General features: G+C 40.8%; 1 protein-coding gene across 3 annotated transcripts; it reads right to left on the bottom strand.

Annotated features, from left to right (window-relative positions):
- Nucleotides 1–75: 75 nt before the first annotated feature.
- On the bottom strand, nucleotides 76–23,735 carry MED30 (mediator complex subunit 30). Of its 3 annotated transcripts, none has more exons than XR_016441492.1 (5): nucleotides 23,409–23,727; nucleotides 18,903–19,061; nucleotides 13,648–13,758; nucleotides 12,788–12,840; nucleotides 76–433 (listed from the first exon to the last, which is right to left on the bottom strand). XR_016441492.1 is itself a non-coding variant. In XM_090040539.1 (5 exons), exons 2-5 carry the CDS (start codon nucleotides 23,580–23,582, stop codon nucleotides 338–340), a joined length of 540 nt encoding a protein of 179 aa, XP_089896665.1. In that variant the 5' UTR covers nucleotides 23,583–23,592; nucleotides 23,681–23,735; the 3' UTR covers nucleotides 76–337. The 3 variants fall into 3 exon arrangements, 2 of the variants coding, with proteins under 2 accessions (XP_089896665.1, XP_089896666.1); XM_090040539.1 differs by lacking the exon at nucleotides 12,788–12,840 and having other exon boundaries at nucleotides 23,409–23,592; nucleotides 23,681–23,735; XM_090040540.1 differs by lacking the exons at nucleotides 12,788–12,840; nucleotides 13,648–13,758.
- Between the last annotated feature and the right edge of the window lie 3,315 nt (nucleotides 23,736–27,050).

Below are 27,050 nucleotides of genomic sequence, written 5' to 3'. Positions count from 1 at the left end.
TAACAGAGACATTTACTGCAAAATGCAACATAAAGCCTTCAATCTTTAAAAATGTAATTGACTCAGAAGATCAAGTACAATATTACAACTTGTTATTAAGATATTTATTTTGCATACAAATTTTAACAGGATTCTTTTAATCAAATACATACACCACATAAATACCACAGAAGAAGCCACACATGAACATTAAAGATTTTCTTCTAACAACACTGGGATAAAGGGGGAGAGGGGGAAAATGAATGACTTCTTAGAAAAAAGAAATTAAATATTTTCAAACAGAGAAAGAAAGGCAATTTTCATAATTAGAAAAAAAATACTTAGTGTGCATCACAGTTCAGTTCCTCATTGCTAACATGGCATTTATATCCCAAATGAGATTCCGTAATTGATCCATAATTTGTTTCAGCTGCTGATTCTTCTGTTTCAGTTTCTGTGAAAAAGAACAAGTTTATCAAGAGTTGTTTGTGATCAAATGTAGATTATGCAGCTGGAATATCAATAAAAAAAAGTTAGACTATAAAGTAACAGACAAATCTATTAGGAATATAGGATGGGAAGAGACTGGGCCACAAAGTCCAGTCACCTCTTTAATGAAAGAGCCATTATGCAATTCCTAAATTAAATTGAGATTCATTTTAGAAGCATTTTAGGTGCTACTGGTTTTAACCCATTCTTGTGATAACACTGTCACAGAATCATAAACTAATACAGCTGGAAGGGGGTCATCTAGTCCAACCCCCTTGCTTAAGGACAGGATCATCTCTGAAACCCATCCCAGCTAAGCGTTTATCTAACTGTTCTTGACAACTTCCAAGGATGGAGATTCCACAACCTCTCCAGATAGCTTGCTCTAATATTTAACCACCCTTATAATGAGGAAGTTCTTCCTAATATCCAACCTAAATTTTTCTTGCTGAAATTTAAGACCATGAATCCATGTTTTGTTCCCAGGGGTTACAGAAAACAAACAAACAAGGAGTTTAATCACCACTGTTTGCATAACCACCCATCAGGTATTTGCAGACTATTATCAGACTTCTCTTCCACAGACTAAGTAATGACAGTTCATTTAGTCTGTCCTCATAGATCATGTCTCCCAGGACTCTGATCATTGCTGCTGCTCTCTGCTGGACTCTTTCCAACCTGCCCATGAAGTGTGGGACCCAAACCTTGACACAGTACTCTAGGTGAGGCTTCAATGCATCAAACAGAGCAGAAGAATCACTTTCTATGATTTGCAAGTGACATTACTATTACTACAGCTCACCATGCTGGGTTTTTTTTGCAGAAAGAGCACACTCATGGATCATATTCAGTTTAAAGTCCACTATAACCCCCAGGTGCTTTTCTGCAGTACTGCAGACTATCCAGGCATTCCCCAGTCTCTGTATGGACATGCACCCGATCTATCCCAAGTGCAGGACTTCGCATTTGTCCTTACTGAATTTCATTCACATAAATTTGAACCATGTCTCCAATTTACCAACATTATCCTGAACCCTAATCCTAATCTTCAACCTAACTCCAACTCCACCCAATTTGGCATCATCTGCAACTTTGCTAAGTATGCATTTAACCTGTCTTCAAATAATTAATAATGATACTAAATAGTTCTGAGAAGAGATCCCTGAGAAGTCCCACTCAATACCTCTTCCCAAGCAGACTTTGAGCCACCAATGACAACTCTTTGGGCACGACCTAGTCGCTTTGCAGTATTTTGATCTAAACTATATTTCCTTAACTTACTAATGGGAATTCCTTCCATCTGAAATAATTCACCCTTCTTATGATTTTCCATAGATCAGGTGTCAGCAAGCATGTACTAAGGGCAGTCCACCCCTTGTAACTCAGCTGTGTCCACGGGTAGTCAGTGTCCTCCAGCCACATGTGGATAGCTGCTCGTGACTTGGTCCTGCATCCTCTGCTCACTATCACCAACCAGAAGCATAGTGAGGAAGGATTTGGAGAAGCTAATTCAGTGGCAATGGTGGTCAGAGGTTGCAGCTGCAAGGGCTGGGGTAGGGGCAGGGGAGGAGGAGAGAGAGCAGTATCCTCCACATGGCTGGCTGGAACAGCAATCAGATCAGCCAGCTGTTAGTAAAATATGGGCCACCTTTGCCACAAGCAGGGCATCAGTCAACTGTTCCAAAAACACAGGCTAGATCAGACCTTCAGTTGCTGACCACTGCTCTAGGTATATTTATACACTGAAATCATATCCCTTCTCAGTCTTATTTTTGTTAGGCCTTGGCAAAACCAGCCAAATTCTTTTATTTTCCCCCACATATGATAGGTTTTCCAATCACTGACCACCCAAGTCACCCTGTTACAGCACCTGTTACAGTTCAAATTCATTTCTTTAAACATGGACTAACAGAATTGTATTCTATATTCTACATGAGGCCTCCCCAGGGCTTCATACAATAGCTCAGGCACACAATACCCGATTGTATCCGAACTATGAAAAATACAGTTTCTTGATCTGCATTAGGAGAGGCATTTACCTTCTGTGTGGCTAAAATACAATGGTGACTCGCTTATCCTGTGATCAACTAGTGAACCCAGGTCTTTTTCCATTTATTCTCCTACTGGTACAAATACCAATGTTCTCAGCAATGTCAATAGATGTGCTCTAAAACGTTTTTTCAAAACACTGGAAGGACTAAGAGTTAAAGAGGGCTGTAGGGATACTGTTTCTTTCTATAGCTATCATTTGATCTGAACCCTTGCTTTTAGAACAGGACAGACAATAACACCTCCGTTAACGGAGTGCTTGTGACAAAAGAACAAGTTAGCAAAGCCTTTACAACAGCAACCTTCTGCAGGAAGAAAATACATAATCTGAATCAATCCATGGATTCAGGAACAGGTAAATTTATGAGAACACACTTTGTAGGAACTTGGTACTCAGAAAAATGATAGATTAATGGCAATAGTTCGAACCAGGTATAATGTGCAGAAGAGAGCCATTCAGGCTTCTGCTGTACCTCTGCCAGAGTATCTTAACCTTGATTTACAATTGAGATCCAGGCTTGTAGACAGATGCTCCTTATCATGCTAAGTTCTGTCAAACTGTGCATTTAGTTTGGTAAAATACACAAATACTCTAGGGCTTACGAAGAAACTAACAAGCTCATTTTCACTTGTGTTCACAACCAAGATTTAAAACTGGGTCTTGATAGATGAAAGGATAATGCCACCACTCTCACTGATAATACATGTACCCTGTCCAATTTACTCATTCTTCCTGCTCAAATTGAACAGAGCCATCAACAACTGTTTTGTGTATTATGAACCAAAAAAAAAAATGTTCGCCATTCATTTCATTTGATGAGAGCCTTTTAAAGATGGAGATCTAGTTTGTTCACTTTTTAAAATCAGGGAAGGCCAGAATTCCAAATGAGATCAAAGAAAAAGCCCAAAGGAAGATCTATGACAATTAAATGATGACAAACTCTTGAACTATTTTAGAGTTTTTGACTGTGGTTGTTACTTTGCATTGTATTAACTGCAATATATCGTAATTAAAAAGATAACTCAGATCACTTGTTTTTAAACAAAGTGACAGGAAAAAACTGTTCAGATTAATTAGTAAACCTGTATATGCTTAAAGCTGTTTCCTAAATTTAGATGTAGATCCTATAATATTTTATTGGATTCTCTTTGGGAGGGAAGCAGCTGTGGTTTGTGGTGACTATGGATCTGTGCTCTATAAGGTGAGCCCTAAATACAGGATTTTTGTGGTGACGAGTTGAAATGTATGTGGGAGAAAACAGATTTGGCATATGCCTCCTAGCTTGACATAAGGCTTGTGACTGCTGGCCGTTAAGGCAAAGCCTAACGATAAAACAATATAGTAACCAACACTGAGGTACCATTTTAGATACACCAGCTGGTCTACTGAAGAAAACCAGCTAGAGAAAAAGAAGGATGCACATTTTAGGCTTGTAACAGTGGTCTTTTTAAGCAAAAAGAGTAAGAGGCTCAGGTTTATACAGGGAGAATGGTACTTGGAGAAAAGGGAGTTTTCCTGAAAGGAATTGGAAACTGAGACCAGGCTGGGTCACAAGGGCTTTTGGCTTGCTAAAAGAATGTAAGTATGGTAGTTCTTCTGTAACTCAACAAGAAAATCCATCTAACTTCCCATCTAGGAAAGTGTCACATCAGTTTAACTGCAAAAGGCAGTCATTTATTCTTATGTTTTTCTAAAGTTTGTTCTACATGCTAAATAAACTTACATTTGTTGCATGCATTTAGCTCATCACTGGATAGCACGGGTGATAAATTCCTCAAGGAGAGACAAAGACAAGCACATGCAAAAAGATGTTCAACTGGAACCATCCGGCAGTAGATGGCTACATAGACGACATGTACCCAGACATCTCCCTCTGAGTGGCAGAACTGCAAAATTCCACTCACGAGAGGTAAGGACATGAAGCCTAACACCTGGGAGCATGCCCTCTGAAGACTCCAAAGGAGACAGAGGTACAAAAAGCTCCCTTATCGTGACATTCCTAAACAGCTTGCATTTGCCTATATCAAGACTGCATTCTGGAGAAAGCAAAAGTTAAAGAAATAGAACTTTGGATGAAAACCACTGAGTTTAGTCTATGCTTTGTCACCAACTCACTTTGTGACCTCTGACATGGAACTTATACCTCACATCCCTCATTTGGAAAATTGGAATAATCACACTTCTTTATTTGCCAGGGGAGCTATATGCTTCGATGATGCTGCATGATGCTTTGAAGATATAAACTGTTATCTTAATAAACTTGAACTTTAGATAAGCAGTTAAAGGTGCTTATGTAAACTGTAAATAGAAAAGATGATTAAGCTATGCTACTCAAAATGGAAAAACAAATTTTGATTGCATTTGTTCCTTGCACTTCCTTTCATTCCTAAATATACTATAACAAACATCTATGTTTGTAGGTATCAGCACATGTACCTTAATTGGAATATTCCATATTGGAGGACTTCAGGGGTGACTCACATTCTGTGAATCAATTCCTTTAACTGCAGATGCAAATGCTAAGTAGCTGTAAATGACGTAATCTTTGATATATACTATGTAAGGCATCCTTCATAGCAGTTGCTTTTGTTTGCAGAGTGCTTACTGGCAAAGATGGGAAGCAAGCAATTTTAGTTAAATTCAATGGCACTTTAATTTCATATCTGAATGCCCCCTCTCCTCCACGTTTCATTAATTTGATTCATCTATTCTATTTTCTCAGAGACAGAAAAGAGATATTTAAAACAAAATACAATCTTAAGGATGTTATAATGACAAAAAAAGGCATGGGAGGGAGTGGGCAAACTTTTCACTCGGTGGAACAAGGGGTCCTTTCACTATGTGAAATGCAAAATGATCTTTATCAGATAATGGTCTACTCCATAAGCTACTACATGCTACGCGCAACTAGCAGTCTTAGCGGATATAAAGACTAAATAGATGCACTAAGAATCAATCTCTTTCAAATTCTGGTCCCTCAAGTAAGGGTAACGTGGTCTTCTCAGGAAACTGCTGAGTCTTCAAAACAGTATCTGTGGCAGTATCTGGTATTCTTTCTTCAAGACCATCTTGAAATTTCCTGCTTTGTCCTACAAAAAGTTGGCCTGCTTAAGCTCAGCATCACTTGTCAAAGTACAAAGTGCCTGAAACACAGATGCAATACATACTTTTCTGTGGTTCAGCTTTTACCAGAGGTACATGACACTGATATGTTTTTGTATGTTTCAGGAAATTTCACTTCCTCATTAATTTCCCCTTCTTTTGTCAGTTAAATAAAGAGGGGAGGAAAAAAAGGCCACATCAAATTCAAGACAGCCTCTGTCTTTAATGAACTTTTCAAGACGAACATTGCCTCTTGTGCACAGATTCAGCAAGTTAAAAATTGGAGCAATTATGATGGATGCTGTGCTCACTAACTTTTGGCCTAGAGACTTCCACCAGAGCTATATAAGCAGACTCCCTCCTACCATCAACACTCCCAATCAATACCTTTTACATATTACTATGTTATTATTAATTGCTGGCTCTTAGTCGAGGATTTATCCCATTATAAGGGTGTGGTGTGCATGTCAACTTCTGTCTACCCATGAAAGGTAGGAAGATGGGCAGCATGTAGATTGTGTTTGTTTCATCTGTCACCCACAAATTAGATCCACACTACGAACTTCTGTTTTATAGACGTGTCTTTTTCTTATAAAGAATTTGAGTCTCCTACTACAAACATAATAAACCACCATTTATATTTGTGTCAAGTTGCATTGCCACAAACAAACAGGGCTTGTGGGTATTTCTGAGTTTAGTAAGCACGCACAACAGCACAGAATGCATGAATGTCAGGACATTTACTGTGGTTACCCGAATAAAACATGACCCTGACTGTAAGATGACCCCCCCCAAATAATTAGATTCTATACACAGAAAATTTATAAATGTATTATAATTTTCCATGCAAGGAACCCAATTATTAGAGGATCACCTTAAATTCTCCCCACCTACTACTGCAATTGGTGGGGGGGGGGGTGATGTGATGAGTGGGGCAGTAATGGGGCAGGCAGTGAGAGAGAGTGGGGAAGGCATTAGTGGGGCACATGGTAGGGCAGTTATAGGGGGTGGCGTGCCAGGCAGACAGAGAGAGAGGCAGGCAGCTTGCTCCCTGCCCCATCCACTTATCCCCCCCACCTTTGTGCCCAGCCCCACCCACAGCCTCAGGTTGCCCCAATTCCCGCTTCCCATCCTCCCCTTCATTTCTGCCAGCTGCAGCCTGAGGTTCCTGCTCCCCTTCTCACCCCCCCCCGACCTGCTCCACACCCCAATAGATGGGGGGAAACCTTGTCTTCTAATCAAGTAAATATGGGACTTGTACAATCTCCCACCAAATGTACAAATGTTCTACAGTTCTGCAAATCAGGCTCCAGAATCTTGAATTGGGTGCCCAGAAGATGTGGAGAATTGCACTGAATTATTTTTAAAATAAGAACATTGTATCTCCAGAAGTTTTCAGCCTCGTTACCTACCTACCATCTAACTTTTAGAGCAAGCAAACAAAGGACCTACAGCCTCTTTCAGTACACAATATAGATTCACCTCCTGAGATGATGCAAGTGTTTTGTTGAAAAAATAGTAAGTGATCATATGGTTGATTAATGGCTACATATTACATGCTTGCCCGAATTAAGGTTTCTGGGGCATTGCTTAACTTCTGAGTGCTTAATTTTGCAGCCTTTATATTTTTCTAAACAAGAGCACAAACTGAAAAACAAGTTCAATCCTATGGAACCATAGCAAGCTCCACTGGCACCATCTTTGGGGCTAAAACCTTTAGTTCCAGAGCACAGGTTTATATCACCTGAGCTAACAAAAACTGATAGGAGAAGATTATCTTCCTCTGAGGGGGTCTGGTTTGCAATATGGAGTCGACATACTGAAACCAACTTGTACCAGGAGTAGTCTAGATTAGTGAATCTCAACCAGGGTGCCATGAGATCCTTTCAAAGGTGCCATGGGGTGCCACACAAACATTAGCACTGCTACAAATGCAAACATTATTCATAAGCTAAACTGAGAGACTTCAAATAGGAATTCACAGTGTTAAAAACATTCTGACCTGCTGTGGTCTCTCTCAGTTCTTTGCAACAGAACAACTGCTCTATTATTTTTCCATAGTCAAAAAAAAAAAATGAGTGCAGACTAAAAGCTAGCTAGCTAGCATTTCCCAAAGAGGTGGCTGGAGTCTAAAGCGGTTGAAAACCACTGATCTAGATGCTCTATACAGCTCCAGAATGCTAAAATTAGCTTCACTGAGAAGGGTCATAGGTAAATAATTCTTCTTCTGTTGTCAGGATGCTCCCTAATTTCTGCCTAGGCTTTGAGCACAAAGGGAGAAAAAACTGTTTTACAGATAAGGGAAAATTTTATGTGGGTTCACAAAGAACAATTTTGAAGGCCACGGTAAAGAAGCATAAATCCCTGAACTACTTTGAGAAAATTTGAGCCGAGATCTGCACCAAGGAAATGAGTTCATAGAAGGAACATTTGGTTACAAATAACTAACGTTTTAAGGAAATAAATACTCTCTCTGCTATATTTGGATTTTTGTTAACATCTTAAGAAAATTGCCGATAAAGCAAGAGAAGCAGTCAAGCATTATAAAAGCACGACTCGGGGTGATGAAAATCAGTTCAGGGATAGGCATGAGGAAGCTAATCCAGGATTTCATCTGTAACCCGTCTTGACAAAAGCTGCCATGTTAACTTGTGTAGTTTTAATTTGGTTTGTTTTCACCCCCTTCTATAACCAACAATTTTTAAACCTTCCTTGCAACTTTTCGCAAAAGAGAAGGCCTGAAACGTCCAACTGGGATACCTATATGTATTTTCCAACGTTTTCCCCCCAAGAATATGTTAAGAAACAAGTAAAGTTTTTCTTTTTAACTGCTTGGATTGCAAACCACATTTGTATTATCTTAAAAAAATTAGAGCCACATAACCTCCATCTCCAATTACCAGTAGCAGAGAACACTGTTGACAATCCTTCAACAGACTGAAAATACCAAAGTTATGAAGCAGTGTAAATTTTAGTCTTAAATTAATGTAGAAAATGTTACTAAACCAAGGGCTCAAGACCAGTATGACATCTTGAAAACTATCTATGAATGAACACTATATACCCAACTGAAAGTCCATAATTCAGGCAATACTTTCTAGTAGCTCAAAAGTTATCAGTTGCTATAAAATTACATTGAGGATATTATTGCAAAACACAATTATGGCTCAATAAAACTCACTGAATTCTCAGTGTAAAGACTACACTGATTCTGGAATACCGAATTAGAAAAACAAAGTTCTAAAGTTGAGACAAGATGTCTCATTCATAGCTCTGAAAAGGCTATATATGTCAATAAAATTTTGAAGGGCTCTCATATGTGTAGGCAAGCTCAGGAAACCAAAGCAATTCATGTTGAGCAATGAGAAAGATAAGTTATGCATTACTGTGTTAAGCATATCAGCCTTCATAATTAGTTTGCTATTTACAGTATCTGCTTCTTGGGAAAGTACCCTTTTCATTTTAAGCCTCAAATTATTTCTTTGCATCTACAGGTGTTAAATATCCCGCTGGACAATATTATCCTGTTGGCCAAGACAGGAATAGATTACCTATTAAATGCCTTGTACATGGGTCCGCATTTCAAACTAACGAATGGTTAGATTTTAGGTAAGACAGAATCACAAGAACCTATAAAAAGAGGAAAAAACTGAGAGAGCATGAGCACAGCAACAACAAGAGGGTTCATCATGAGACTGGAGTATTCTAGAGTGTTTCCAGGCACACATCTTTTCTTTTCTGCTGCTTTTTAAGCTTGTCAAGGTAAGCCAACAGCACTAAACCCAAGAATTACTTCACATATTTCCTAGGATACAAAGGCAAGAAACTTGTGGAAAATACTGAAATTTTAGAATGGATGCAAACTTCCAAAATCTTTAAAAGCTTTGCAGAACTTACTTAGATTTTCTGAAAATGGCAGCTATTAATGCTACTACTTGGCATTTATACAGTGTTTAATTTTTAAAGCTCTCTATGTACATACCTAAATTAACCCTAATAATATTCCTGTGAAGCACTGTAACTATTTGATAAAAAGCTGAAGCACATAGGTTGGCCATCTCACTTCTGCTGCTGCTTCACACCCAGGACAATTAATTTACATAAAAAATCCCAGTAAATAAAAATCAAGAATTCCTTGCACCCACTACCACAGTCAAACAACTGAGGTAGAATATGTGCTTTCCCTTCCCCCATAAAACAGGCAATATACATACAAATACAGTAATTTAAATGAGAGAACCACAGCCCTGTCCAGACCATGCTTTCAAAATGAATCCATAATTCTCTGTTGTCACAGCAAGCACTAACTATGGCTTGTGCCCACATACAACAAGGTTTAAACTGAAGAACGAAGTTTCTTGTCAGAGGTTTGGCTTTTACACAATGGTCTTTTAGCGAATGGTTTATCCCATTTTTAATTGGCTGTGTTGACAGAGAACCTAACCCTATTCAACAGGTTCAACCAGGCCTCTATCCTCCAGCTTCCCTTAATGGTAGAAAATTTCAAAGGGCATTAAAATTCACCAGAGCACAAGCTGGTAATGCCACCCTTTGTTACTGTATGCTCTACTGAGCCTCTTTTACCTTCTCTGTCATAGATGTCACGGCTGGATTCCAACCTAAAAAGGGCCAGGCAGGAGCAGAAGAGAAAACTGATGTAGAGTTGGCAATAGTAACGAATACGGTGTTCAATAAAAAGCCCTGATTCTTCAAGCACTACACCAGTCCCCTCCTGGTTCTGTACAACACATAGCATAAGTTTAAAAATAAATGAGGAGTTTGAGTGAATATGCAGACACTGTTACATACATCCCTGAAGCCTGAAGGGTGCAGAGCCAGGATGAACTCTTGGTAGAAACTGGGTATGGCTAAGGAAGGAGAGAATGAAATAAATGATGGATCTGGTTCCACTGGCTTTTCTTAGGAGAAAAACATCAGGGAGGAAGATTTACTATTCCTAGTTAATAAATTCATAAACTTCCTATTCATCAAACATAATGAAAATCACCCATGTGCTTTTGAACACTCAGACGTACACAAATTGTAGGGAGTCCAGCAAAAAGCAAAAAAAAAGTGGTTAGAGGTCTAGAAAACATGACCTACAAGGGCACATTTGATAACAGTCTTCAAATATATGAAGGGTACATATCTGGAGGATAAACTAATAGACCATGGCTGCAGAATAGTAACAGTAACAGCAACAGCCCTACATTTCAACAAGGGAAATTTAAGCTGGATATTAGGAAGAACTTTCTCATTATGACAGTGGTTAAGCACTGGAAGAGATTAGCTAAAGAGATAACAAAATCTCCATCCTTGGAAAATTTTAAACGCAGATTAGACAAACACGAGGATGAGATGGTTTAGATCAGGGCTGTTGTGGGACCAGATGAGTGGCATAGTGCTCCAGCTTGAATGGGACCCATACTGTGTTCAGCACTGATCCCAAACTGGCTGCAGTGAGTACTGCATGCTGTGCAATCCACTTGGGGCAGCCACTGCATGCAGTGTGGCTGCCACTCTGGCTGGAGTGGACCACATGCATTGTGCATTCTGGTCACTACAGGACCTGTGCCACAAGCTGCATGGGTCCTAGACCAGCTGGAGTAGCTGCCAGATCCATTATGCTGGGAAAAGGGAATGGGGAAAATGAAGAAGGTCTGTGTGTCTGATTTGACACCATGACAGAGGCACGTGCCATGCCCTGCATGGGTCTGATGAGATCCCAGGGATAGCATGGGGGCTGGATAGTAGGGCTCTGCAGGCCGGATCTGGCCTGTATGTTTGATGTCCTTGGTTTAAACAGAGATGATTCTGCCTTGAGAAGGGGGCTAGATCTGATAATTTCCTGATATCCCTGCCAGTCTTATTTTTCAATGATTCTATGAAGATAATGGTCACTGTAGTTTTTTTTATTTAGAGGGAGACAGAACAGGAGAAAAATCCAATGGCAAATAGGGGGAACTGAAGAAGTTGGTAAAGATTTATCTGAAGAAATATTATGGAAAGTTTAATTGTTCTCTCAAAGGTTTTTTATTGGAAATCCGAAGACTAAATTCAGTTATTTAAGTGTAAATTAGAAGTTCAGGGCAAATATCCATGCAATCCCAATTATGGTGTTGCCAAGAAAGCCTCCACATTATGATCAACCTATTTTGTTAAAAATAAGATTTAGCTCCCATCATAAACATTTATGAAATTCCTTTCACAAGATCATCCCAAGGAGGTTTAAAAACAAATTAGCATACAAGTACAACAACAAGGGCAAAAACATGTCATAAAACTATCAAAAACACAGAAAATATAGACAGTTAAGCTTATTAACAGTTAAAGATTGCAAATTAATGTGCATAAATTCATAGTATAACATTACATAGGATTTAATATATACGATCCGGCTACATTGACATGTAACAGATAAAATACAAGAAAGCTGACAACTGTTTTCCTCTACATTCACATGCTGTCCCCATTTATTCCCTGTGTAGAATGCATGCGTGATTAGAGAGTTTCATACCATCTTTCTAAGTCTAATTAGCAAAGATAGGAGATGAAATATCAAAGAAGGTATTTTAGTGGGTTTCAGTTTTTCAAGTGTTTTTCCTTACAAGAATATTTTATTTACTTGGAATCTAGATACTCCTTCTCCTCTTTGTTTTTTTCCTACTATTTTACATGTGTGTCCTACTTTTTGCCAGACAATTACCGGTCTGCTTATTTTACTCCCTCAAATACTTAGTAACTTACCTTTATATTTTACCTATTGAAAGAACAATGTGCAGAATTATGCTTTAGAAATACTACAAGTTTAGTAACCTAGGTACACTGTAGAAAAGGCCAATGTCATGCATTTTCGATTTTAATCAAATCATAATTAAAAAAAACTGTACCTGTCATTCACACACTGATAATTTAACACAATGCTAACGTGCTAGTATTTCTAGCATGTACCATTCCTTTGTCTGGTTGTGTCACTGGCATAAAAAAGCTCTCCCTCCATTTGTCAAAATACAAATTGAAGCCCTCTGCACTCCTTATCCACAACACTACTCTGATAAGACTACTGTCTGGCATACCACACATACCCAATTATAACATATACCTTGGTCTGGGAAAGCAAAAACAAAGAAGGAAAAAAAAACACATGGGGCAGTGGGCCTAGCTCACCTGGAAAACCATACAGCTTCCTTGGTTCCAGAAAGATGCATACTAATTGATTACTGGGGACAAAAACAATCAGGGACAAGAGTAAATGTCACAGATTAGTAAGAAGGATTCCAAGGGGTAACACTAAGCAGAGAACATAGAGGAAGAGCCAAGTCCAGTACTTAGTATCACTCACTCCCTCTATTCAGCTCCAAAACGAAAGATTTAACCCTAACAGCTGCTGCTGAATTGGCTTTTGCTAAGCCAAAAACTGCAGCTAATTCAGCAGTGGCTGTTACAGGGTGAAACCTTTAGCTTTAGAGCTGCAAGGAGAGGGAAGTGACACTCACAACAAAACCCTGTCTCTCCTGCATGGGCCTGGGAAGGAAGCATGGCCCTAGCAGCCATTCCACCATTTCCATGCTTCCATTGAAATCAGCTCTCTCAGCTAACACACACACACACCAGTTTTGGATGGCTAATTTTTGTGCAAAAGGCAAGCTCAGTATGCAAGTAAATACAGACAAAGCACACCTGACTTCCTCTATATCTTGTGCTATCCACTATTTTAGGAGAGGGATCTAAGCAAGACAATAATTAGTCATCCTCTTACAATGAAGATACTAGAAGTGGAACTAAACATAGTACCGCTGACTATGAAGGACTGTGGAGAACCGAGTCAGGAACCTTAATTTTGCATTCAGCTAGGGGAACAAAAATTTGAATCCTGTCCTGATGTACAACAAATATTTACTACTGAACAATTTGTGATGTGAGGCCAATTAAGCAAATGTTGCATTTTTGAAGCTATGTAATAACAGAAGCTGCACGTTTACAGAGCAACACGTTTTCTGTTGTATGCAAGTGAAACTCTTTGGTACCTTATTTACTTCCATGATTTCCCTTCTCTCCTCACTAGCAAAACGAAGCTGGCTGGCAGCCCCATGATCATCATGCTTGGATCCATCCTCTTCAATATATGGAATAAGTTGCTGTGAAGGCAAACGAATTGTTATACAAAACAAACACTCTTGTTGCGTGCTGCAAGCAGGAGGTCATTAGGAGGCGACACTTGCTTTTTTTAACTAGTGCACACTGCCCTAAACAGAGGAGATGGAGACATGGTCTATATGCAAGTCCCGCTCTACACGTTACAGGTACTGTGCAATTAAATGAAACCAGCTACAAGCCATAAGAAGTCCAACCAGCTATAAAGTTGGACCTTGAAAATGTGTACCGATTATAGCTGGTTGCTGTCGAGCCTTAATTTGCATAGGTAGCAGGGTCTGCTCTGTGGCGGGACTCTCAGGCACCGGGGTGCACCATACTGAGCCGGAGCTGAGTCCTGCAACTGAGGGCCCTGGCAGAGCTCCACAATTGCCAGGATCCAGAGTCCCACAGCTTCACTCTGGGTCAGAGCAGCACCCTGTAGCTGTTAAGATCCACAGTCCCACAGCTTGGATGCTGGGTCCTGGCATCATCACGCCCAGTGGGGGAACTCAGCTGGTTTCTGTCAGCTGCAGGGTGCGGCTGTGATGTCCCAGGCCCAGGCCCAGGGGTGTGTGGAGCCCACAAGGCTGGGAGATCACAAGAGCTACATCTGGGGATGTGTGGGATTCCCCCTTGGCTGGGAGCCCAGCAGTTGAAGAGCCTCCCAGGCATGGGAGCTTGCTTTTTGCCAGTAGAGGAAGCCCAGAATCAAGCTCCCCCTGTAATGGCAAAAAGGCTCTTTGGGATCTAAAGCACACTCTCACAAATCACAACTCCTGCCATATATGTGTGGCATGGCAGGAGGCGTGATTGTGTGGATCACGCGTTAGATCCCATTGCACCTTTATTTGTATGTGTACAGGGGCCTGGAAAGGCCTGCACAATGGTTGCATACATTGCCCCGCTCACCAGGGAAAAATTATGCTTTGAACAAATACAATCCCCCACTGAGCAACACCTGGGCCAATGTACTTGCACAATCTTCAACATGGCCTGTAAAAGGACAAAGTCCAACCATTATTTTTAAGTCCATGCCAACCACCTTTTTATTTTTGAACTTTGTATATTGTGGATGTACCTAAAAGAATCTTGACAAAAAAAGATGTCAAATAAGACTTTGGCTTTAAAGACTTTTAGAAATCATAGAAAATTAGGGTTGGAAAGAATCTCAGGAGGTCATTTAGTCCAACCTACTGCTCAAAGCAGGACCAGCCCCAACTAGATCATCTCAGCCAAAGTTCTGTCTAGCTGGGTCTTGAAAACCTGCCAGAATGGAGATTCTACCACCTCTCTGGGTAGTTGTAATAGTGCTCAGCTCAAATATCACATAATTCATCATTTCCTGCAAAATTACCATAGTGAATACAACTGGTCTGAAGCCAAAAATCACTGATGAAGCACACCTGAATGGATATTAATATCAGTACCATTCCTTTACGGAAAAAACCCTCCAAAACCCCCCACAGGATACTATTTTTTGTCTATGTAATGAAAAGTACTACTGTACAAGTTAAGAACATTAGCCCGTTAGATTTTTTAATAATGGCTTATAGTTAATGGGCTCTGCATATGTAGGCTGCTGACAGATGCAAATAAAACAAACAAACAAACTCCCCCAAAACCACTCCACAAACCAGCGCTTTACCAGAAGAGGAAGTGCGTTATTTTGACTCAGCTCCCCTGTGTCTGTATAGACTGTGCAATTAAGTGGGGCTTTTTGGCATTTTTATCTAAAGCTGTTTCAATCAACTATTAAATAAAAGTGCCAAAAAGCCTCACTGAAGCACACAATCTATAAAGATGCTGAATGAGCCAGGTCAAATTAATGTGATGCCTTGGTATGTGCTGTTTTTGGCGCAGGGGTGCACCAAGCTTAAAGCGCTATTTTTTTTTCCATGTCTGGAAGCAGCCGTTGTCTGTTACTTGGTTCTTTATCCTTCCATGCTGGGAAAAAATGGGATTTTGAAATGCTATAAATTTCAACACAGTAACTGAGTCCTCAAAACTTGATGCTTCCAGCAAAATTACCTTCTTTCAGATGTGAAGGCAGTGTAACTAAACTGAAGAATATTAATTAATGGAAATATGGAAAGAAAGGATAAGGATGAGGGAATATGTTCTCAATCAAATTTATGCTCATGTGTGGCTCTGGAAACTCAACCATTTAGGTTAAAAGAATGTGGCAAAAAAAAGATCTCAACTGTTACTGCCACAGTTCAATATTTCTGTTATACTTCAAATGGCACAAGCAGTTACCTCGTATCCACCACATTTATAAACTTAATGCACTAAGAGTGAAAGTTTCAGTAATGCTGCAGAATCGGTCTCTGCTCAAGGGTTTTTTAAGCAAACACAAAATGCTCATCTTAAAGTATAAGAGTAAAACCTACTGCCCACTTCAGACTTTCCCCAATATAAAAACAAAACAGGAAAAAAAAAAATGCAACACATTATTTGACAGCAGCTCTAGGAACAAAATGGCTCTGGGTAGGAACTTTAAAACTTGGCATGTCCATGTCCTAATTTCAGAAGCATCACCATGTTAAATTCTCTCAGAAAACTGATTTTAGGTACCAACATACACTTGAACTGTCTTCGAAAGCGGAGAAGCCATTAGGACTACCCAGTAGGGAAGTGAAAGGTTAAACAATTAATCATTTAACCAATAAGTGCAGTGATAGCCAGTTGGCTTACTGGTTATCTTTTAGCTTGGGGAGGGCAAGGTTGGGCAAGGAAGTGGGGAAGCGAAGCAGTGTGGTACCTCAGCAGCAGTCAGAAAATCACCAGGGCAGGCAGAATGCAGGAGTGAGGAGGAGGGGTTGGGGACTAGTACCCATATCCTAAGATGGGTTTTCAACCTTTTTTAACAAGCATACCCCGCCTTCTGTCTCAAAGTTTCAGCTCATGTACCCCTTTATACTAAATTATTTGGGGAGGGGGGGCCTGAGCACATGCACACGTGCACTTCCCCCACCCCCAGCAGGTAACTTTGTGGGGTAGGGGAATGGCCCAGGGTGGAAGGCATACTGAGCACCCCCCGTGGTGAGAGAGAGAGAGAGAGAGAGAGAGAGAGTGTAAGGTACAGACAGGGGCAGAGACTGGGGTGAATGAGGTCTTGGCTGGGCCAGGTCGTGGGACAGCTGGAGCCTGGGTGGCTCATCCAGGGGCATGGGGGGCCTCCTGCCACTGTGCACATCCCAGTGGAGGCCTGGGGTAGATGTGTCCTCCTGACTGGTGTGCAGGGCAAAGGTGGCTGTTGCTGTGTGCTGGGCTTCGCACACTCCTGCAGCTGCTCTGGGAATGGTGTGATACCACATGTGTCCTGCCAGTGCAGCACAGCGGTAGCAGGCATGTGGCATCACACCGCTTCTGAGCCACTGATGAGTCTACCTCCAGTCCCAAACAGCATCTCCCTCTTCACATTTGACTCCACTATGAGTCTATGTTTGCCTATAGTACAGGATGCTAGCCTGTGGTATTGGCAGCCGGTGTGGGAGGGAGCTGGGAATGTAGCAGCAGACAGGGCAGAAAGCAGAGCAACAGATCAGTCAGGGAGCACAGACTAGGGAGCAGAAAGCTAAACACCAAATCAGGCAGGGGAAGCAAACTGGAGTAGCACTGGGGGAGGCTGCAGAACTTGCCTTCTGGCATATGTGCTAAAAAAATTGGCTTCCACTGTTTCACAGCCTTTGATTTAACTTCTTAGAAAGTAAATTTTTATCTTGCTTCTTTTTTTCTCTCTCCCCTCTTTTAATAAACGTAGTATTTGATAAAATTTACTAATACTAAGAACATTAAAGTTGAATAAGTAAAGCACTCAAAATTCAGGGAGTCTAATCAACTTAAATTAGCAATAAGATGCATGTCATAGTTGCTTCATGTCCTGACAAGGAGTTGAACTGTAAAACGATGCTAACTAAATTATTAATACATTTACACTGAGAAGAGATTTATATTAAAATGTTTAGGTCAATAAACTTCTATCAAAGAAAAAAGTACGGCAATAAATAAGAAGAAAGTCTTTAAAGATGATAGTTTTGTTGATGGAATAAAGAAATCTAGGAGCAGGAAAGGAGACTACGTACGACTCAACAGCTTCTCCTTTTGAATGCAAAAATAACTGCTTTACATCACAAGTTCACCCAGCCCAGCAGCATAATTCTATTATGTTTAGCTCATCTTGCACCTTTTCAAACTACTGTGTTCTACTAGCACATTTTTCCTTTCTGTACTAGTATATTTTCACTTCAGAACAAATAAAGAGGCTCTGAAGGAATATGAAAGGGGGATAACAAAATACCGAAAGCTCCAGACAATGTGGATAAGACATCTCTTCGCTCTGTTTCATAATACACAAGACAAGGGACAAATGGAGAGGTAGCACAATGCATAATGGAGGTATTGAAAGGTATCCATGAGGTCATGTTTTAGCAGTTTGTGGGGAAAAAAAAAAAGGAAACAAAGAGCAACGGTCTAAAGTTGCAGCAAGGGAAGTTTATGTTAGATACTAGGAAAAATTCTCACCAGGAGGGCAGGCTATGCAGAGAGGTTGTGGAATCTCCATCCTTAGAGGTTCTTAAGACTTGGCTAGACAAGGCCAAGGCTGGGATGATATAGTTGAGGATGGCGCTGTTTTGAGCAAGGGCTAGACCAATGTTTCTCAGCCCGTGGGTCATGACCCAAAAGTGGGTTGCAAGAATATATAAAAGGGTTGTGAGCAAATATTAAAAATGGAGTCTCCTTTAAAGGAGAAAAACCGTGGTAAACTGTGGCTTCTCCCTTGCAGGCTGGCAGAGTTCCAGCCTGCTTGGGGCAGCTTGATGCCCCCCATACCTTACACTTCCTCCCCACCATCCCCCCCACACAGAGGGGACTGGGGGCAGCGGGTTGGGAGTGAGGGGCACTGAGTTGGAACTGTCCACTGATGTTTACAAATGGGTCCTGGTACAAAAAAAAAAAAAAAAAGTTGAGAACCACTGGATTAGATGACCTCCTGAGGGCCCTTCCAGCTCCAATTTTATGATTCCTTTAAAATAAGCAGCTTTTTTTTTTTTTTTTTTTTTGACTGAAACAGTTTAACAAAGTGACAGATGGTAAAATAAATATATGTCAGCCACAACAATTTTAAATAAAAACAAATGCTTACCTCTATGGGGACAGGATCAAGCCCTGCACAGTTTTCATTGCATTTGTCATAGACTAATCTTAATTTTCTGAAGAGTATTGACAGTTGACGGAGATGTTCTTGCAGCTTTCCTAATCTGTCTTGGTATGTTCCAGTGTGATAGGTGACACCATTTGGCAACTTAAAAAGCCAAAACAACAAGTTATTTATTTATTTCTGTATTAACACAAATTCTCTCTTCCACCAATAAAATAATGTAAATAAGGATATGGACATATAGAATAATTTACCATATGGTAAAAAGGACCTGGGATTTAATTTGGGTCTTCTATTTTGTGGTATCTGCTATGCACATACTTTTTATCCAGTAAGTGGAAAGCCTGTAATTTACTTCTCTCTTTGAAGGCTAAAAGGTCCCAGGTTAGTTTCTATTTATGAAATAGTCAGATCATGCAGTTAAGCAGTTATTGTGAAATACAATAATCTCTTAGTGTATATATAACCCTACAAAATGGCCTTTTATTTTTAAATACATGACAATACATGCACTTTGCCCACTAACACAGTCATGGATGTTAGAGTGCAGAGCTTTGCTGCAAAGAGAATGGGAGTATCTGCTGATTTGATGTGCTAAATCACACAGATCCACACACATTCACCCCAATTCAAAATAGAAAATCTTTTTCAAGTTTTCCCTACAGTCAGAAATGAAAATAATGACAATTTCTTTCCTTTAGAAAATGCTCACGCTCATAAACTTTATAGTAATCCAAGATTCCTTGTGTCACACATCTGCCTGGCTAAGAAACAAAGTAAAAAACTCATTTTCTTACTGCTGGTCATTCAGAGAACAAAAGAGATTTAGTGGAGATCCATCTTTGCCAAGTACTGAAAGGATATATACGCATAAATGTCCACAAAAAGAACTGAACCATCAAATCCATAAAAAACATTTTAGTACTGCTACATAAAATACAGAATAAATGTGTTATTAAATAATAATGTTCATTTCTATCACTCAATTTAGGTGCATTAGAAGCATATGGCTTTCTTTAAGCATTAAAAAGAGGATCTGGACAGACGCTTTATATTTATTAAATCAATTACATATGAATTAAATTGAACTTAAAGCAACATTTCCTTGGACTGTTTATTTTTTTACTAAAATAATTTAGGTAAAGAATACAAATGTAGCTTTTGTATTTTTTTTTTTCAAATCTTTCATCTGGTTGAAGGTAATTTTTCAACCAACTGGTTATACCTTGATTACTGTATTTTCCTGCATACCACACTCTCCCCTACCCCACACAACACATACCCTGTTTTTGGAAAACAAAATGTAGGGGGAGAAAAGATTTTTCTAGTCATGGCTGGCTGCATGACTCCAGAATAAGACTTTCTGGAAACAGAGCATCCAGAAGCCAGTTGGGAGCTGGGTGAGGACTGGCAGCAGGAACCTCCTGGTGTGGTAGGACAACAAGAAGGCTAGGCCACAGACTGTGGCAAGGGCAGTCGTAAGATTTATTTCTTTAATGCATATAGTTTTTATATGAGTTTCTGTAAATAATAAAGTGTTGCTTCCATGTTACAAAACTCATCATGCTATTATAGGCTGCATGCAGCCGCCTGCTCAGCCCCGGCCAGCTCAGTGGCTCTTCAGCCAAAAGCTACTGCCTCACTAGCATCTGTGAGAAGGTTAACACTGGACTCCATGCCTGCTGTCTGAGGGACAAGTGACAGTCAGCTTGGCAACCACAAGTCACCATCTGCTTGCTCTATTCTAAGGACAGGAAACCCCCAGCACATATGCCAATTAGTGGCATGTGGAGACATTTCCCTCAGCATGCCAGGAGGTGTGCCGAAGAAAATATTAAAAAAAAAAGAAGAAGTTTTTTTTAAGTTACTTCTCTGAAGCAACCACAGCTCCCGGCACGATAGCAGGTACCGAAGGTGGGGTGAGGAGAGCATAGGTAACGTGGAAACACTGTCTGCGTTCTGCTGACCATACCCCCATGTCTGTGGTGATGCTGAGCACGTCACAAAGCTTCAAACTCAGCCAAAGACAGAGGGCAGGGCCAGCGAATACAGACTACGTTGACTGCGTTGTCCTGACCCCACCCCTGGGGCCTGCTGTGGTGCTGGAGCTTTTATGAACTTTTGTGAAGTGCTCAGCACTGCCATAGACATTGGAAGCCCCTTCCCCTCTGCATACACGAGGGAAGCATGTGGCTCTGGGCAGCAGCTAAACTCTCAGTTTGCAAAGCATAGCACCAGCACCAACACACAGTAGTTTGTTGGTGATGGTACTGTGCTTTGCAAACTGAGAACTAATGTTGCATATTATTCAGTTTACTTTGCTCTGTTAAAATCGATTCACACTTAGTTTCTGCTCTTTCAACCCAGGTTGTGTTATTCTGTTTTTTACTTGCTTAAAACAGTTCATTATTCAGCTTATTTTAATCTCTCTACTGTGCATTCCTACATTTAAACATTTCATAATGCACACCCTTTTTGTTTGTTTTTCTGCTCTCCAAATGCCTTCTTGGAAATATTTCAATAATTCAGTTCTTTCTGATTTTCTGCTTTCTGTTTGCCTGTTTACATTGTTTGCATGAACGTCAGGAAATGTTAGTTAGAAGGCATACAAAGGTAGTATATGAAATCTTATTTATTGTCACCAGGTTTAGAATTTTTAGAAAACCTGGTATTTACTGAAAAAGGCAACATCTATTATTATTAACTACTTTAATATACAGTGTGTCCTGCCATGTACCACCCAACTGTGGTTTTGTTTTTCTGGCATGCCAGCGCTCTGGCACCTTACACGGTAGACATATTTCTTTCAGCACCCTGGCCAAAAATATTGCTGTATTCAATGCTGCTTCTACTCCAGGGGACTCACCTGTGGTTTAGTGGTAGAATCCTTTTCTACTACACAGGAGACCTGGGTTCGATTCCCAGATACTTCTACAACTACAGCCATGGAGGCACCAAACATCTGGACTCAGTCTGATCTTTGGATTCAGTGGCCTAAAAGGAGGACGGAAGGTCTGGGCAGCCTTCACTCCTCCAAAAGTTTCTGTCCAGATATATGTATATGTATATGCATATGCTATGATCCAGGAGGATTGATGGTTGTCATCTACTCCAGAGAAGGAAGGAAAAAAAAAAAAGAAAAAAAATCACCTTCCCTACTTAAGATGCATACCACAGCTAGGATGGGTGATTTTGTAGAAAAAGTGTATGTGGTACCCAAGTAAATACAGTAAAATTATTCCACACAGACATCTCTGCAAACCTTACAGAATCTTAGTTGGCATATGCTGTTTTCCCTGGCACAGAGTTGTATCATGGATGCAACACTCATCTTTTTTTTTTTTTTAATTAAAATATGTAAATTCATGAGGAAAGATGCTAGATACCATTCTAAAATTATCAAACTATTATTCATAATTTTTTAGACCCAGTGCCCAATTCTTTTGGAATATTTTTGTATCTAAACAAAATTACAAAATAGCAACAGGTAATTTCTAAGCAAGTTTAAAAAAAAAAAAGCATGACAGGAACAAAACATGCCGATTTTACCCGCCTACATGTTTCGAGAATAAGAGTCTGTTCTCAGAACAGAACTATAGCCAGGAACGAGTTTGTTAATTCTCTCAGAAAACAGCCTCTTAGCCAAGATTACCTGTGCCATTTCTGGACTAGGGAAAGAATATGAAAAGTATAAGACTCAATTTTGGCTAGAAAACAGTATTATGGAATAAGACTGATCAAATGGGATTCTTCAGTCTGGAAAAACGCAGGCTCGGGGGGACCTGGTAGCTGTCTATAAGTACATCGGGGTGTAACATCAGGATCTGGGGGGAATGCCTGTTCACCAGAGCGCCCCAAGGGATGACAAGGTGAAACTGTCACAAACTCCTCTGCAACTGTTTTAGGCTGGACATAAGAAAATACTTCTTTACTGTCCAAGCCCCCAAAGCCTGGGACAGACTCCCCCCTGAGGTGGTGCAAGCACCTACTCTGGACTCCTTTAAGAGACATTTGGACCTTTATCTTGCCAGGATCTTGTGACCCCAGCTGACTTCCTGCCTCTGGGGCAGGGGGCTGGACTCCATGATCTCTGGAGGTCTCTTCCAGACCTAATGAAATCTGTGAAAAGATCTCTGCAAAAGTATTATTTGAGGGGCAGCAAAATACAGCAGTGCAATTTGTTTACAAGCGGACTGCCTTCCTCTCAAAACTTAAAAGCAAAAAAAAATGTCTTAACTGGAGATTTGCAAGACGCTCGCTCACTCACTCAACAGAGAGACACGAAGGAGCCTACAAACAGCCTCCCAGCCCGTGCCTGACCCCTGTCCTTCACGCGGTGGGGTCAGGAACTCGCCATCCAAGCGACTTGCCAGGACAGATGCTGAGTCCACGTGGTCGCAGCCCGCGAGCGGTCCAGCACGAGCGACCTGTGCCCGGAGCCGGCCGGAAAGACCCGGCGGAGGGGGAGGGGAGGTGGGCGGCGTTTCTCACCTGCATGTTCCTCAGCAGCTGAAAGATTTCCATGGTCCGGAAGACAATGTCCTGCACGGTCTCCTGGCCGATGCGGCAGAGAGAGGCGGTGTTCACCTCCCGCGCGGCCTGGGCCTGCGGGCCCGAGAAGGCGCCGGGGGGCATCGCTGCCCCGGCCAGGGGTGGAGTGGACATCACTCGGGTCCTGTCGGGGGAAGGAGACGAGCGACGGGGAAAGCTTTGATATCGCACCTCGGATCCAGGCCGCGACGTGGGGAAGGGGGGGTAGTTACCGTGGAAACCACCGGATGGGAAAGGACAGAACAGCCCGGATATCCTCCCCGAGCCCGCCGGAAGTGACGTTTGAGCAGGAGGCGAGGCGGGGCTAATGGAGCAGGGAGGGGCGGGGCTAGGAGGCGGCCTAGTGATTGGTGCTCGCTTGGAGCTCAGAACCCCTGGCCCCGGGGAGAAGCGGGGGGGTGGGGGTGAGCTGCAGACGCAGCAGGGCGTCGCCTGAATGCGGCTTTGTGAGGCTGGGCAGCGGCAGCGGTAGAAAGGGCCTTCCAAAAGGAGGTGCCAAGCATCATTGGAAAGTGCTTTGTGTTAAAAGCCAAGGTAACAACGCCAGACACTCATATGTTGGTTCCCCATGGGGAGTGAAGGGAGTGAGTGCTGAAGGTGTACTTGGAGACCGTGATCCATGATGCATGCTAGGTGAAAAACTTGAGAGTTATGGATGGAGTCTACATTTTAGTACACCAGGATCATTTTGCATAGATTCATCTCCTCCCTATTGAAAGTAAAACAGCAATTCTGCTACAAAGGAATGGGAAATCATGGAGACAACAGGTCTTTCTCAAGTTTTACAATTAAAAAAAATGCATGTTTCGAAAGGCCACTCAAAATCATAAAATTATTAGTTTGGATGGAAAGTAAAGTGTCATTTAGTCTACTTCCAGGACACGTGTGAGAATTCACCTTTCCTAAACATTTCAGCCTTTTCTTCAAAACTTAATGTAACAGAGAATCCATAACTTCCCTCTGCAGCTTGGTTTAAGCTTGGTTTGCCACTCCCAAACATTCAAAAAATATGGAGCATACTCTCACAACCATAATATTTGTCTTAAAAATCATAATATACATCTGGCGTTCTGATTTTGAACAGTTATGGTAATCTGGGATCATATTTTCATGCTTTCCCCTCTGCAATCATGCAGCCTGGAAACTTCTTTTTTTTTAAATAAAGACTGAGAATCTCGTGTATCCATATGAGTACAGGAACTGAGGCCACTGTTTTTCATTTATCTTATTAGTTTGAAAACCAAGCACAAATCCTGCTCATTTTAATAATATAAATAATATTCCATGAATAAAATGAGTAAGATTAGGTCCTCAAGCCTACCTATTTTGTCAGTTCCTTCTGAGACATGATCTATACATAGTTTTGGTTAATTAGGCATATGGTTTTCTTTTGCCAATATAGGTATACTAGTTCAAATCCTTCTGTGGATCCACGTATACCAGTCTAGCCTACCCTTCTTTTCATACAAGAATAGCTATAAAGCACCTTCATACTGATACAAGTATGTCTGCTCCAGGGAGCTTATATTGATTTATCTATTCTTTTTAATTAAATTGGTGGAGCTTTCTAGTATAGAGCCTGAGTTAGCTATTGTACACTGAAAACACAGTTGACTATCTGAGGGCAAATAAATATACTTCTGAACAAATGGTGAAAAAGAAACTAATATCAGTGCTGGCTTCCTTTTTCTTTTTTAAAGAAAATTAAGTTTGAAGGTGAAAAAATCAAAATTCCTGCTTTCACAATCAATTGTCCTATAGCTAGGACATTTTTAAAGATTCTGAAAATGACTGCCTGAAAACCCGGAGGAGGTCATTTGAACACCAGAAGCTTTTTATATCTCCAGTGCATTACAAAGTACAGAGTAAAAGTAGTTTTCTATCCTAATATTACCTTATATACAGTATATTGTATGAAATGCATCATGTTTTTATTTCTAAGGAAAATCAAAAGTCTGAACTGTGACATACAGATTTCTTAATAGAATGAGAGAAGAAAGTAGCTAAGCATTATTGAGGGACAATCAGAAGCAAGCTGTTGCAGCAATTATCTTTGCCCCTTGGAAACAGATTAATAAGGGGAAGGAAACAATACATAGCTTTTTCTGACTGTGAGAAAACAGTAATTTTCTTTCTAAGACATTCCCCTAGCTAACGCACAATGCAATTACAAACGATCATAACAAACACATGTGCATTAACAAAGCTGCAAAATAAAATGTATTAAGATCATGGCTACATTTTCTATATAGATTATACAACTAGATAAGGATTACACTGACCCAGTTCTTTCATGATCAAATGTGTATACAAATAGTTTGCTACGCTCCATCTGCCCTGTTTTCCGCATATATTTATACAGCTTTCTAATTAAAACCTGTTTCATAAATTGATTATAAAAGTTTCTTATAAAAATCAGAAGCTATTTTCAGGCCAATAGGCTACTACCATTACTAATAATAAGTAAAATAAAGTACAGCCCACCCACTATCTCTTGTCTAGTCAACATTTGGCAGATATAGCGCTAGCTCTTACAGAAATGCTCTGTGTGAAGGATTGAGCTCAGTTTTGCCTTGCTGGAAGACATTAGTTTGTGCATATAGGCCAGGGCAACAATGCAATTAGTATTCAGTTCCAGTTTGCTAGAGTACAAATGCCAGTGCTTTCCTAAGCATGCATCCACATGCAAGAATCTAGTTGAGAGTCCAAACACCCTTTCCTTTGTCCCTGAGGGACAGGATTCTCTGAATCTTGGTTGGATTGTACCTTCTAAGTTTTTGCTCCCATACAAGGGACTAGGAACCTCCTCATAACTTTCTCCTACTTGGACTGGAAAACACAGAAAAATATAGGTAGGTATTCAGGAACCCCTTCATAAAATAAGGAGTTAAACATAATAATATGGCACACTTGCTTCTCTTTTTGACCAAGAGTGTTGGTTTGGAAGTGACCAGCTGAGGAGGTTCCCTTGTTCATATCAGTACTGATTTTTATGGCATCATTTCAAAAACGTCTCTGGATATATTGCCAACTGCAACACAGTATCAAATCTCTCTTCTTGCTCTTTCTAACCAGGTTTATGGAGAAGCTAGTAAAGGTCTGTCAAAGAGTGCATGCTTAATAGTTTAAATTGGTGGAGCTCCCTGGCAGGGTGTTTGCCTTCTGGCTGCACCGTGGGCCACAACTCCCTTCTGGTAGGGGAGGGAAAAAAAGGGACAGGCTGCCAATGTCAGGGAGAGAGGGGAGGGAGAGGAAAACAGAGCTTACTTCCCATAAACAGTACCTGCCTTAGAAGAAGTGGGAGGGAGAAAGGGAATGAGAGAGTAAGCTGTACCTGCAGAAGTGTAAGGGAGAGGGAGAGAATAGTCTACAGCACACATGCTTAAAATCTGGAATTGTACCAGAAGGATGCTCCAGGGGCACCAGTGTTGGTCTCAAACATGTTGGGCCTCAAGATCAGCCACAGTGAGGTGCCTTGGAGCATCTTCACTTCAGTATTTCTAGTTTGGAAGTGTTTTCTAGGCAGAGGTGAGCAGGACATTCTCAGGAGGTCCCAGCCAGGGCATGTGTTGCTGTGAAGCA

This window comes from Crocodylus siamensis, chromosome 3 (assembly GCF_052110815.1).
Source record: "Crocodylus siamensis isolate JL-2025a chromosome 3, ASM5211081v1, whole genome shotgun sequence".
NCBI classification, from domain to species: Eukaryota; Metazoa; Chordata; order Crocodylia; family Crocodylidae; genus Crocodylus; species Crocodylus siamensis.
The sequence above is the reverse complement of the archived record's forward strand: the minus strand, read 5'-3'. Positions and strand labels throughout refer to the sequence as shown.